General features: G+C 37.1%; 1 protein-coding gene and 1 long non-coding RNA gene across 2 annotated transcripts in view; one reads left to right on the top strand and one right to left on the bottom strand.

Annotated features, from left to right (window-relative positions):
• Positions 1 to 3280, top strand: part of LOC117113135 — a 4283-nt gene extending 1003 nt beyond the window's left edge. The window contains exons 2-3 of the long non-coding RNA XR_004446154.1: positions 252 to 611; positions 836 to 3280. This is a non-coding gene — a long non-coding RNA (uncharacterized LOC117113135). The remainder of the gene's footprint in view (positions 1 to 251; positions 612 to 835) is intronic.
• Positions 1 to 7196, bottom strand: part of LOC117113122 (cathepsin Z-like) — an 11341-nt gene extending 4145 nt beyond the window's left edge. Inside the window, exons 1-4 of the mRNA XM_033256368.1 lie at positions 7100 to 7196; positions 5158 to 5364; positions 4761 to 4911; positions 3655 to 3733 (exon numbers count right to left, since the gene is read on the bottom strand). Of these exons, the coding sequence (XP_033112259.1) occupies positions 3655 to 3733; positions 4761 to 4911; positions 5158 to 5364; positions 7100 to 7196 (534 nt within the window). The remainder of the gene's footprint in view (positions 1 to 3654; positions 3734 to 4760; positions 4912 to 5157; positions 5365 to 7099) is intronic.
• Between the last annotated feature and the right edge of the window lie 7209 nt (positions 7197 to 14405).

The following is a 14405-nucleotide window of genomic DNA, read 5'->3' as shown; positions in this document are numbered from 1 at the left end:
AAACCTATTCACACAGCATAAAAATATAGAGAATTATAGTAATATTTATCAAACCTTTAGGTCAGTATTTCTACAATTATCACCCACGTTTATTCTTGATTTATGCTACTACTTTACTGCATGCTAGAACAGACTTTGATTAAAATGAAATAATTAAAACCAACATTAACCTTGATAATGCTCTTTGAATTCGTTTGTATAATTATGTTTCACAGTACCAGAACTCTCATACTTTTTTCCTTTACATAAAGAGGAATCCACAGAATCAAGTGGTATGGAAATTGAAGGTCCACAAATTGTTGAACCAAAGCCAAACCGAATTCTTCGGGGAGATTGGGGAGATCTTGCCTCAGCACCTAGCAGTTTACTTGAACTAACATATTGTTCCTGTAAAAAAACCAATTGCTGTAAACCTTCAGGTTCAAGTAAAGGTAGATGTTCTTGTCGTCAGCATGGTGTTTGTTGCACAAGTCTATGCAAATGTACAGAGTGTCAAAACCCTGTCTCTACTGAAGATATTCATGATGATGATGACGATGATGATGAGGAAGACGACGATGAAGAATTTGTTGAAGAACAATAGTATTGTACTTGTATTTGATTGAATTACGGTAATATAAATACTGTATAATATATACCATACACATAAACTTTGCACAATCCCACAATTCTGTTATAGGATAATTGATACTAAAACAATTCTCTTATGTTCCACATAACTTATTAAATTTGTCAAAGAAACATGTGTGTAAATCAGTTAATACTGCATTTTTTTTATCTGTATTTCATAGAATATAACAGTTATTCTGTAAATCATTCTATTTTTATTCTTCAGGTTCAAGATGAAGGCAGATGTTCTTGTCTCGGCATGGTGTTTGGTGCACCCACAAGTCGATGCATGCACAGTGTCAAACCCTGTCTCTACAAAAGAGATTCATGATGATGATGACGACGAAGAATTTGTAGAACATTACTGTAATTGCATTTGACTGAATTACTATAATAATGAAGGTTTGAATACTACATTATATCATTTGCACAACACTAAAAATGTTATACATGTACTAAAAGTTTTCTTAATGGCCATATAAAGCATTAACATTACATTATGGTCCATTTCACTTATTTTATAGAACTTGTCATAGAAATGTGTGTAAATCAGTTAATACTGCATTTTTTCATCTGCATTTCATTTTCATACTGGAATTTAATAAAATTTGATTCTTAAAAATTTGTAAATCATTCAATTTTAGGTTAATTCGTGTTATAACTGATTTTTAAGTAAATAAATACAGTTAAAGCCATTGAATATTGGATGGACGTTAAACATGTTCAGAAATTAGTAAATATATTATGGCCATCCTATTTCAAAGTATTATGCAAATAGAGAATACATTATTGTGCCAGGTATGTCTTTTAAAGATTTACTAAACAACATATTTACTACTTTTTGTTGTCTTGTGTTTACTCGGCTTTAAATTTTTCAAGGGTTGGAAGGGTAGTTAGGGTTTGGGATAGCTCGTTCCAATCGATTATTGTTCTGGGTAAAAAACAATACTGGTATCTTGATGTCCTGGCATTGATGCGCTGGTATGCATTCGCATTTTGGTATCTGTTAGGTTGAGAGTGAATCTTTTTATGGGAGTCTCTGATATACTACTGGAGATATGCCACTGTGAATCTGATAAAATTGGATGAGCTTTTCAACTTTCCTTCTGTCTGCCAGGGTGGCCAGTGGTTCCCATCCTAACCTGGTTAGCATTTTGGTGACAATAGTTTGTAACACTATGGGTTTAACTGCTGAAATTCATTGTCACTGATATTTTGAAAATTGAGTATGTGAAATTTGACATACAATTGTTAGTGTTTGTTGTTTAATGCATACATTTTATTTTTTATGAACTCTGAGCAAATGTAGTCTTAGTCTGTTTGATGAATGCTGCTACCAACACCATACCATGTACTTTGTTGACAAATTTGATGAACATATTACTTTCCTTTGTAAAAACATGAATGTTGATACCAACTTGAAATAAGGCCCCATAAAAAAAATTATTAGTTTATCACCTTATTAAAGAACAAAAACTGATGAGGGAGAGAGGTTATTTTGTTTTTGTTTTTCTTTTGCTAGCCCCGCCCCATTTTTACAGATGTTTGCTGGTAAATTTATAGATTTAAGGACAAATATATAAAAGGTCATAAGAATAGAATCAAACGTATATAAACAAAAAATGTTTTTGTGGTACCAGTAAACATAAATGCAAGAAATCCTGAGCTTTTCAAGTGAAAAAAAGGTGGAAAATGATTATTTTAAATAAATGAAAAAAAAAATCAGGATTTCCCCAAAAGTGATGAGGGATGGGTGATAAACTAATAATTTTGTTTACGGGGCCTAACATCATACAATGTGTTTTATTGAGAAATGTTATGACTATAATTTATTAAGTTTCTCTTGTATTAAATAGTTTTAAAAAAAAGCTTAACATTTATTTTCCACTTAAATTGATTATTGGATTGTAAATTTACAATACAGTAAGAAAAGAAAATACTGTATCTGAACAGTATTTGCTGATTAGGAATACAGCAGAACTTTCATTATAGTTTGTTATGTAGTAGTTAGTAAAATTTATGTATTTAACTCACATTTAAATGGATTGGATTGAACTCTACAGTTATGTAAAGCAGCTCCCTAAGGTGTATGATGTGTTTATGAATAATATTCATAAAAGTATTCAGATTTTTATTATAAATAAAGTTGTTTCAACTTACACATGTTCACTCTGTTGTGTATTTGATTTGGGTTACATACCAATAAATGATCAGGGAGATAATGAACTAGTTAGTTGAACTGAGGTATAAAATATTACATATCTGCTCACCTCCTTATTGGAATCATCAACTTCTATATTCATTCATTCATTCATTCAGTCTCAAAATGTCAGGTAGTCCGGATAGGGAATATACAGGAATTCTCAAATTCTACGAACATACATAGGCCTAGTATTACTTAGCTAACACACATTCAATACAGTTTGAGTACCTATCTATATAGGCCTACTATACAAAGTCGCCGGACAGAGGCCTAGGAAATACGGTATGATAGTCGGAAGAAGACTGCAGTTGTAATGTACTACCTCCACAATTGTACTACTATACCAATATCTTGTATAAAGGCTGTATACTTATATTATATTGAAATATTCCACTAAAATTGGAGAACTATCATCCAAAATACTGTACACACTGCAATTTTCCTCGCAACATTGTTTACATTAGTTACCGGGTTTACAAGAACGCTTGTGATTGGCTAATAGCGTTACATCATTTCTTGACAGGTATGGTAAGTGTGCTGTGATTGGCTATTTTTTTTCATGAACAACATTACTTTTTCGAAGATAAATTTTCATTTTTGGATAGTTTCCCCAAATTCACGATTGCCGACAATGATTTTATGTTACGATAAAATAGTATTGACATTTTTGTGCGAATGCCAGGTAGCCCGGATCGGTGGGTCACAGAATTCATTAACTAAGCCGATTTTCGAGCCTCAACCCACGGTCTATCAGTTCTCAGATTAAACACAATACATTACAGAAATCCATATTTCCATTGCTCATCTAATTAATCCCATAGGTAATTAAATTAAGTACTCACAGAATTAACGAGATGATATTCGGTATAAATACGTCCACCTTGAAACTTTTCAAGTGCCGATGTTGCCATGATACCACAACTAATTAACAAATAAAAAGGAAATGTTTAAAGCACTTAACGTCTTACAAAGGCATCTTTGGAATATTCTGTATAAATAGCGCCACCTTTAAAATATCAAGTGAGGATATTCACAAGCAAGTACAGTAAATTTAAATATGGATGAAGCTTAACCCCTACTTTCATAGGCAGTTTGATCTACAGTACAGTATATGAAAATGCTCAAACATTGTTTTAAATGGGTAAGTATGTATACATGTCTCAACTTATGGAATTTTAAAAATATCCAAGCACTGTCCCAATATGAGACCATTTGATCTAAATTAAACAACTTTGCAAATGTAGAAGTTATGTAAACACCTTAAGCCAGTCTCACGTTGCAATTTTTGCTTACAAAAGCTTCACTATGACTCTCAGTCTAAAATTGTTTGGTGCGCGGAGCTGGTGCAAGGTGTGAGAGATATTATGTATACGACACAACATGAATTTTGAGCATGAGCATGTTCAAAAAATTGTAAGAATATGTTTAAAAAAATTGTAAGAGCAGTGTTGTATTGCAGCTTATCGTTAGCAAAATCGGTCCGCCGGCCGGCATGTGAGTCTGGCTTAACTCATCCTCTGATCATAAACCACATCAACTGCCCAAACAAGACTAAAATAGCAACAATACACAGTCACTGTCTGATGAGGTACTCTTGTCAAATCACACTAATTATCAAAATGTGTATTGTACTTGAAATAGGCCTTGGGGATGATAAGGTTGATCAAATCATTATTTGGAGTAATACCTAGGTGCTTCTGATTATTATCTAATACCTTTATAGAAATTGGTAGGGCAACCAATCAAACCTCAGTGAGTCCATTAGTTTTTCTCAAAATATCATTTCAATATATACAATCATATACAATCTTATCAATGCCTGGCCAACTTTTTAATATTAGCCATAAACATCTTTTACCCAACAATAAGGTTCATAAATTCATCAACTGATTAAATGTAAGAATAACGTCATAAATTGAGGATAATACAGTGCACTACAATAATTCACCTTATAGGACCATTTGCATAGATTTCAGCCTTCATCTTGTCCATACCACTGATGGATCCATAGTCACCAACTTTCCACTTAGTGTAGTTTGACAGAGTGAAGCAGTCTCCAAATGTTGAACATGTTCCACATTGATTAAATTTCTCGCATTCTGTACATAAAATATAAATTTACAGTACTGACTACCACAACACTACCACAAGTCTTTTTAGGGGGAAGGCAGAGGTTCTTCCCCCAGTTGAGCCACTGAGGAAGGGAGCATCTGTCTTGTGCTTTGTGCAAGAAGCAAAAGAAAACATTGAAATCTTACTATATATCTAACATTATTTTTCTATAAAATAGGAAATTAAAAGTTACAGTATATAGGTTGTATAATGATTGTGAAACAACTTAGTACCCTGGTCTTTGGCTTGGTAATTATTACAAGTCTCATCTGGGATCCCCTGCTCATGTGCATACTTATAAACTCCAAGCTGACCACCGCCCTCACATGATCCTGCACCGCCACAGTCAATTAGATTCTGGACTGATAGATAAGCACTTGGCCAAGCTCCTTTGCGTTTGATGTTGATACGATCTGCAATATAAAACAAGATAATCTGAGCTTACAAACCCTCGCCCTGTCGCACCAAATCTTTGTATAATTATATACGATGCACTCTATCCGCTGGTTGTTGTATTATAGGGATGCAATATTACCAACTATATGTATCAGGTGAAATGTAGCCGAGCGCTAAAAATGGACATATTATGTGTAAAGTTAATCAAAGGTATGGGGGTTCACATCTCCTTCTTGTTTTGTTTTTTATTATTATTATTTGTTGTTTTTTTTTATTATTTGCTCATCTATAGAATACTTTTTTCATATTTTAATATTTTTCACAATTTTCTATTTTTAAAATTGTGACAGCAGATTAAAAATATTCTAAAATCTGCTTGTTACTTCTCCACTCCATCCGCCAAACAAGGCCTAGCATAAACCTCAAGATCCAAGCCCATCAGTCGGGCTTATGCCTTCCGGACTGCTTCTAGTCCGCCGGCCAGAATTTGACACATGGTCGGTCCCGCTGGGGTCGGTCCGCAGTCGATCCACTCGAGTCAGTCTGGCCTTGCCAAATGACTCACATCTGCTCGATAAAACTATGTAAATAAATAACATTCTAAAATCTACATCTTATTTTTGATGAGCACCAAGTTTGAGGACAGAGATACATATAATAATGTCAATGTTTGAAAGTTTGCTGTTAAACGGTCCAGTAGTTTTTGAGTTATGCTCCCGGAGGGACAAACACACAGACAGACAGACAGACACATAGACGGAGCTCAATGCAATACCCTCTTCGCCACTTCAGGGGAGGGGGGTGAGGGTAAAGAAACCAGTTTCATATTTCTATTTTGCTATCTAAAGTTTACCTTGATTTTCTTTTAATTAATATTGAAATAGCAATTTAATAATGATATTAGTGAAAATATGAATGGGGGCATTCACACTGAATCAGATTTTTAAATGAGAAAGCCGAACACACAGAAAATCAGATCCAGCATTCAAAAGTAACGCCGGCATTTGGCAATGCCAACGTAAATGGCGGCGTGCAGCCACCCAACGCCGACGTGCAGATTTTAGGCCTAGCCCAGGCCTACGCTGGTACTAGTTGTAGCAGTTGTGATAGACACGACAGGATCGCCGTAAACACAATATTACACTTTATTCTTAATGAAATCAAGTTATTTAATGTCTTTTATGTTGTATTACGAGTAAAATGTGAATAAAATCAAACTGGATTGTATGTTTCATGCTTCTTTTATATTGTTTTTACCTGCATTTCCAGTCTTCCATTTTTTTTCTAAACAACACATTCTTCATGTAAACATATGGTCATGTTCCTAAACTCTGCCTGCTCTTGGTTAATTTTTTCGTGGGGTCATGATGTATGGGCAAAACGTGCTTGGCTGTGATGACGTCAGATCGCCCAAAGTTTCGTAGTGCGAGACAGCTTGCAGACAGAACAAGCTCAGTGTAAACATATTAATTTTTAATTAAACACCTTTATTAAAACAATAAGAAACCCTTGTGGTTTTGTTTTACTGTACAGTCAAATCTACTGTAACAAATTTAAATGTCATTTTCTACAAATTTCCTCCTTTTCTTTTTGAGGAATGATTGAAGTTAACACTTGTAATTTACACTGATGTATCTACGACATCCAAATCCAAATTAAACATCTAAGAGTCAGCCGTCGTAGAAGCTTGCTTTTAGACAATAATGGAATGTAGGCAACACAGTTATAACTGGACAAACTGTAACACTTAGCATATTCATCATCTAATTATATATTCACGCACTACTAAAGTGACACCAGTTCCGTACGAAGAACTGTAATCTATTTTAATATTCCAATATTGCAATGTCGCCCTCTTGAGTTCCAGCATTGTCATGTTGCTTGATATTTGTGTTTTGATGTTCAATAAAAGTTCAGTTAAATTTGACAAAGAGTTCAAATACTTATTTATGCTGGAACTCGCGACGAGCACACCTAAGCCTACATACTAACGTGAGTGCTGCACTGTACAGTATTCATTCACTAGTATGCCTGTTGTTGACTGCCCAATAGAGGGCTGTGCCTACCAAACTCCTGATCTCGGAGAGGCCGTTGTAGCAGCTCTTATCACAACCCACAGCACCATCCACGCTAGGCCCACCAATAGTGCCCCTACCGCCAAGGTTGAGAAAGTAAAAAGCCTTGTATATCCTCAGCCGGGACTAGTTAAGAATGGTCTGTCTTCCAATCACATTGGGCCGAATATGTGGAAGCCACCAAAATCACAGGCCAAGACGAGGTTATCCAACTATTAGAATGTGATGACACTCTCCGCAAAGACCTAACTCGATCGGCTGGAGGTAGCTTATCAGGCAAACCCGAATTGGACTTACTCGCCGCCATCAAGAAGCTAGCCGTCAGGGAAGAAAACACTATGGTCGGCAGGGTTGCATTACACAACATGCAACAGGACAGGGATGAAACAATACGATCTTTCGGCGCAAGTCTTCGGGGTCAAGCCGGCGTCTGCAAGTTTATTATGAAGTGCCCAGGCTGCACTGCAGACGTGAATTATACCAAATCAATCTTACGTGACGTGCTCACTCGCGGCATTGAGGACCACGATATTCAACTTTATCTGCTTGGAGACAAGAACCAGGACATGACACTAGAGGGGGTATTCCAATTTGTTGAAGCCAAGGAGGCTGGAAAACGCTCGGCCTCGCGTCTCCTCGACTCGGAGGCTACATCTCCTGCATGTAGTAGTTCATACACCCGTAACAGAAAAGAAGCCCAGAGAGCACAAACAAGTGGATAAATCAGAGGCCTGTACATACTGCGGCCAAAAAGGACACGGAAAACATTTACCTACTCGAATCATAAAAACGACATGCCCAGCCTACAGCCACATTTGTAGCCATTGCAACCGTAAAACCATTTTGAGTCCGTCTGCCGAAGCAAGAACAAACCGATTAAGGCCACCAGAAAATCCACCTCCAAACACGAAGGCGCAATATTTGACGCCCTCTGTGCTGTCACGACAACGAAACGCCAAGGCAAATTGATCGCTCTCGACCACCATCTATACAACCACCTCTCCAAAACGTGGATTAAACAGCCCTCAAAGCCACAGCCATTCATACGTCTGACCGTCAAAGTACAGGAAGCGGATTACATCTCACTCGGATATAGGCTTAACGTCACACCCCGAACCATCAACGCCTCAGCCATGGCTGACACTGGATGCCAAAATCCTACATCGCCTTGGCCTGAAACATGACGACCTCATACCCGTCACAAAGAAAATGGATGCTGCTAACAACAAGGGTATAAACATCCTTGGTGCAGCCATCTTGAGGTATTCTGGAAAGGACACAACCGGTAACGAATTCGAGACCCGTCAAGTCACCTATGTTACCGACAGCTCAGAAAAGCTGTTCCTTAGCCGGGAAGCCTGTATCGCTCTTGGACTGATCACACCGACATTCCCAACAGTTGGCGAGACACACCACCTGCATGACATGGCAGCTGACACCATCGGTGACGGCCCAGACCCGAACTACGTCAGAGAAGATAAACATGACTCGACCAATACATGCGGCTGCCCCAAACGCCAGCTGCCACCCAAACCACCAACCACTCTACCCGACCCAGCAACAAATGAGAACCGTGCCCGTTTACAGCAGTTCCTAATTGACTACTACAGTACAAGTCTAGTACGTTCAACACATGTGAACACCAACCCCTGCCAATGATGAAAGGACCTGCAATGAAACTTATGGTTGACCCAAAGGCCGAACCAGTTGCCCACCACACTCCTACTGTATCCCCGTCCCCATCCACTGGCAAGATCAGGTGAAAGCAGATCTTGACCAAGATGTGAGATTGGGTGTCATTGAACCAGTCCCGATTGGCGAACCGGTCCCATGGTGCCACCGAATGATAGTATGCGCTAAGAAAAACGGCAAGCCACGCAGAACAGTTGACTTTCAGCCACTGAATGCACACGCTACCCGTGAAACCCACCACACACGGTCACCGTTTCATCAGGCCCTGGCTGTTCCGCACGGCAAGAAGAAAACTGTATTCGATGCGTGGAAGGGCTGACCGTCATCTAACGACCTTCATCACACCATGGGGCTACATTGCTTCTGGCGACGGTTATTCAAGTAACTCATAGACATGAGGTCTATTCGATATTAGTGTCTTCACACCATTAATTTTAATATTTTATTTATGTTTACATAATTTCATTTATGCTAAAACTAGCTTTAATATAGATGATTTTTAATATCTGCATCTATCTCTCTCCCCAGGGAAGATTTGAAGACTGAGTAGACTCAAAATCGAAGAGGTTTTAGGTTTTAATTCAAAGAAAATACCACAATGGCACTTGCCACCTAATTTTCGCCTCGGATTTTTTTCCACTAGAAGATTTCTTTTCCATCCAGCTATTTTTCCAGGTTATTTCTTAAGGTTGTTTTCCAACTGCTTTTTCCCCCCGGCTATCTTGTCCCAGTATTTTCCATTGTATTTTTCCTCCTAGTTTTCCAACTGAATGTTTTCATCAGTTTATCTATTATGTAAGGAGGAACACATTATTTTTTTATGCTTTTGTTTTTATTTTAATAATAAAAAGCCTTATCCAATCAATTAACTGATTGACTCTTGATGCATTTGAAATACAAATGAAGCCAAAAGACTCATTGTAGAAACGTGATTTTAAAAAGTTTGCTTCCGTGTTCACACAAAAAAACAGGAAAACTCTTTTTAACATTGAGTACTCTTTTGGACTATAAATAGCACACCTATTTCCTGGTCGGTCTATATATCCTTCTTATGTTTTGCTGCATCAGCTAATAATAATCTGGCAAGGATTGGAAATATTATTTCCACCATTAAGAATGTCTGGTAGTGGCCATTCTTTTACTATGCCGAACATTTTCCAGTAGGTTTTATTGGGTTAACTCACAAGCTGATCTATTATGATATTAAATTGGTGTGATATGTGCTGTAAATATGAATACATAGGCTAAAATTAATTATTTTGGCGGCCATATTAAATTTCAAGATGGCGGCCATTTTGAAATTTAATATGGCGGTCTTCTGATATAATTTCTGATGGCTGTATGGTAGTCCCTGTTATGGAAAACATGTGCAACGGTCTTTGATTGACAGTGCTAGGTACTGTAGATATGAATATTGACAAAAATATCATTAATTTGGCGGCCATCTTGAAATCAAATATGGCTGCGCCATCTGACATAATTTCTGATGATTGCATTACACTCCTTGATATTGAAAACATGGGTAATGATCTTCAATTGGCAATGACATGTGCTGTAGATATGAATATATTGGCTAAAATCAATTATTTTGGCGGCCATATTGGATTTCAAGATGGTGACCATTAGGAGGCATTATCTTTTGGGGGTCTATTTTTTTTAATGATCTTTAGGTGTCATAGTATCACTATGGGAAGTTTCATGCTTTCTTCCAGAAGTGCACGATTCTACCTGGAATTCAACCTTAGCCGCTCTACTAGTAGGCTGAAACTAAAAACTGCCAACGTTATAACTGGCGTAAATTTTATAGCACCGGCGATTTTCTTTTTTTTTTGCCAACATACTTTTTTCCTAATTTTGAGGGCTGCATAATGTGAATGCAGCTTAAGATTAAAAAAAAAAAACTTGTGGCAGGAATTCATTCTCAGGTTAACCTATCTGTTGTTGCTGTCTCTTATACACATCTACAAATGAGCTTGATTATCATTATGCTAATTAGCTGACGTAATGAATATTCCTGAGCGACGAGTGCATTATACACTGGGCTACTTACAAATAAATGCTAGAGTACTTACGCGTTTTCATTCGTTGTTAGGGTGGGGTCCACAATTTACCCAAAAACCTTAAAACAGAAAGAGGGGGGGGGGGAGAGAGTCCGGCGCTCTCTCTCGGGAGAATTTTAATTCCTAGATGGCGGGAAATGAGCTTTCCCGACTTTTGAGCTAGGTGTATTTTAATGACTTAGTTCTTCAAAATTCAAGTTTCCTCCTCTTGAAAACGGTCAGGTAAGCTTTTTCATTCTTATTATAGGCCTGTGTATGTGTATACATACATAAATAATATGTAGTTGCATACGTATTCTTTTTTCCATGAATCGATAAATGCCAAAGAGAAGAGGGGGGTTCTCCCCCTTATATGTGTATACAAAAAATATGTAGTTGCATACATATTCTTTTTTCCATGAATCGATAAATGCCGGAGAGAAAAGGGGGATTCTCCCCCGGGAAAATTTTGATTCCAGATGGCGGATAATGAGCTTTCCTGACTTCTGAGGTGTCTTTAAATGACTTTTAAGTTCTTCAAAATTGAAAGATTTCCCCTCTTGAAAGGATTCCATGAATCTCCATGAATCAATGAATCCCAAAGAGGAAGGGGGTGGGGGAGGTTGGGTTCTCTTCAGGAAAATGTTGATTTCTAAATGGCGGGAAATGAGCTTTCCTGATTTCTGAAGTGTCTTTTAATGACTTTTAAGTTCTTCAAAATTCAAGGTTTTTGCCTCTTGAAAACGGTCAGGTAACAGGGCGGGCGATGTCCCCTACAAAAAAAGTGGGTGTGGTTGGGCATCCCTCGAAATCTCTCGATAGTGTTTCCCGAAAATGACAATTTAGGGGTTTCGACAGCTTATCAGTTTTGGGGGCTACTAATATATATTACACATACATTTTTTTTTCTCACCGACGAATTGTGGTTATTCTCCCTGAAAAGGGGGTGGGTAGCAAAAATGGAGAAAAAAGGGGATTATATTAAAATTTAAGTCTGAGAGTGCCATTTCCGGCCATCTAGAAGTGTTATAATCATACATTTTCAGCCATGGGAGAGCTGAGGTGGCCTTCACCCCCACCTTATTCCCTGACCCGCTATTGCAATTGTTAAATTTTGTGTGCCACCAATTTTCTTGATTTAGTTTAGAACAGCTGCTGAGACCGAATAGGCCTATGCCCTAAAATAGTTACGAGCGATTATCATTGGTAATTATTAGGCCTACTATAGCCTAGGCCTTTAGAAGTAGGGAGTAAAAGAAGCAATTTTTACTATGAAATTTCTGACAACTTTAGGAAATTTCTCGTATCACATCAAAGGGCCCAGCAATCAATCTTGCACTGGGGCCCTTTCGCACCTAGCTACGCCACAGAAGACTACCTCCAATTAAAAACCACATTTATGCGACTGCCCCCGTTGAATGGCTATCTTTTATCATTAGCTGTTCATCCAATTAAAGATTCCCTCTATTTAAAGACCATGGGTTTGTTGGACATCAGTTTAGCAATTGTCAGTCGAAATACAAACAGTTTTCCGCAAGTACACATAGAGGACTAGCGAAATGTTTTTTTAAATACAGAGATGGAACTTGGCGGCACCAGAGCTGGGGTGATGCTAATACTGTAAGACCATGGAGGAATTTCTAAACTAATTTATCCATGGTATGACTTGAAAAAAAGACTATTGACAAAACACAATGATCAGAAAAAAACACAGAGACAGAATTTGGCAGCATATAGAGTCCTGTATGGCTTGAATTACTTGCAGGAAATTAAAATGTATTTTTATAAGCACTGTCCTTCACTAGCTGTTTATTATCATGTAAAATAAGCAGGTTTATTGACAATAAATAAAACCCAATAATAGACATATTGCAAAATAACCTAAATAAATTTAGTTAAAGTGTTTACTTATGATTCTACAATGGCCTTCTTCTACTACAGGTCATATATCAGGCATCACGACATCCTTAAAATGTTAACATGTTCTATGATAAAAGTTTTACTTCCTCCAGGTTTACTACTCTATGTTAAATTAGCAGAGCTAATAAGAATACCAATCTTGGGAGTTTTGTTTTTTTGAAGCACACAGTAAAAATAGGACCACAGAAAGTACTCAGTGATCGATTTTTGGCGCTATTTATTTTATTTATGGCCTACTATCATCTTGCTCATTTTCAAACGACCCTGTGCACATTACCCAGGGGTTGCATTTTTGTCTTTACTTTATTGAAAATGTATTTATCTAACTTTTATTATGCTTTATATTTAAGCATTTTTTCAATGTTTTGATTTTCCTTACGGGACAAATTGAATTGCATCGGGCCAAATGTGGCCCGCGTATTAAGAACCAGGGTTATAGGTGCTATCTAATCTAAAGAACACAGGCTCCCCTTAAAGAACTGAGGATTAACCTGTCTGAGCAACCCTATCAAAAGATAAGTACATACTTTATTTCCATTCCAGTTGGTAGATCAGTTTCTTGGCTAGAGGAAAGCAAAGGAAAATCTACAGTAGATCTCTTAGACTACCCCAGCCCAATGATCCAACAATCATACCATCTATTGTTTGACACTATTGCTCTAACAATAGGATTCTTGCTAGGTGTTTTGTCAAAGGCATAGTAACAACATACAAGTGTGAGCAAACTACTGTGACCAACTACTGTACATGAAGACAGATTGAAAAAATCTAATTAGGAATCTCGATTTGTGGGGAAAGTTCACAATTCCAAGGAAATGCTGTGAAAACGAATTTGAAGTTGCGGAAGGGGTACTAAAGCAAACAATGGCTTTCCCAATTTTAAGGCCACAAATATTTTGGGAGTCCAGAGAATTAATGACAAGTGCATAATTTACCTGATCACAATAAAGTCAAAATCATATCAGTAAATATAATAAACCTGGTTTCAAAGCTCCAACTTTTGAAAAGTCCAAAAACATCAAGAAGAAAATGTGACAGTGATACATACTCAGAAATGTATACTTATGACTGTAGAAACACTAGAAAGAATTTATGTTTTAAAAAGAACAAGAAAAAGAAATTTAAAAAAAAGTAATACAGGATCAGAGATGGAAAAGTAATCTAAATAAATCTAAAATAACTTAAAGAATATACTGTACATTCTAACGAAAGTAACAATTTCAATTATGTACATAATGTAGGTCTAGGAGTCGTTATGTACAAGATAGTCCAACGGTTTAAACTCGCTACTAACCACACTCTAATACTTTACTTTGAGTTATAAGCATACCAAGTAGTAGTCCTACTCAATAGTCATCC

This window comes from Anneissia japonica, unplaced genomic scaffold, assembly GCF_011630105.1.
Source record: "Anneissia japonica isolate Jap-2015-1 unplaced genomic scaffold, ASM1163010v1 scaffold1812_len1207588_cov181, whole genome shotgun sequence".
Classification (NCBI taxonomy): Eukaryota; Metazoa; Echinodermata; class Crinoidea; order Comatulida; family Comatulidae; genus Anneissia; species Anneissia japonica.
The sequence above is the reverse complement of the archived record's forward strand: the minus strand, read 5'-3'. Positions and strand labels throughout refer to the sequence as shown.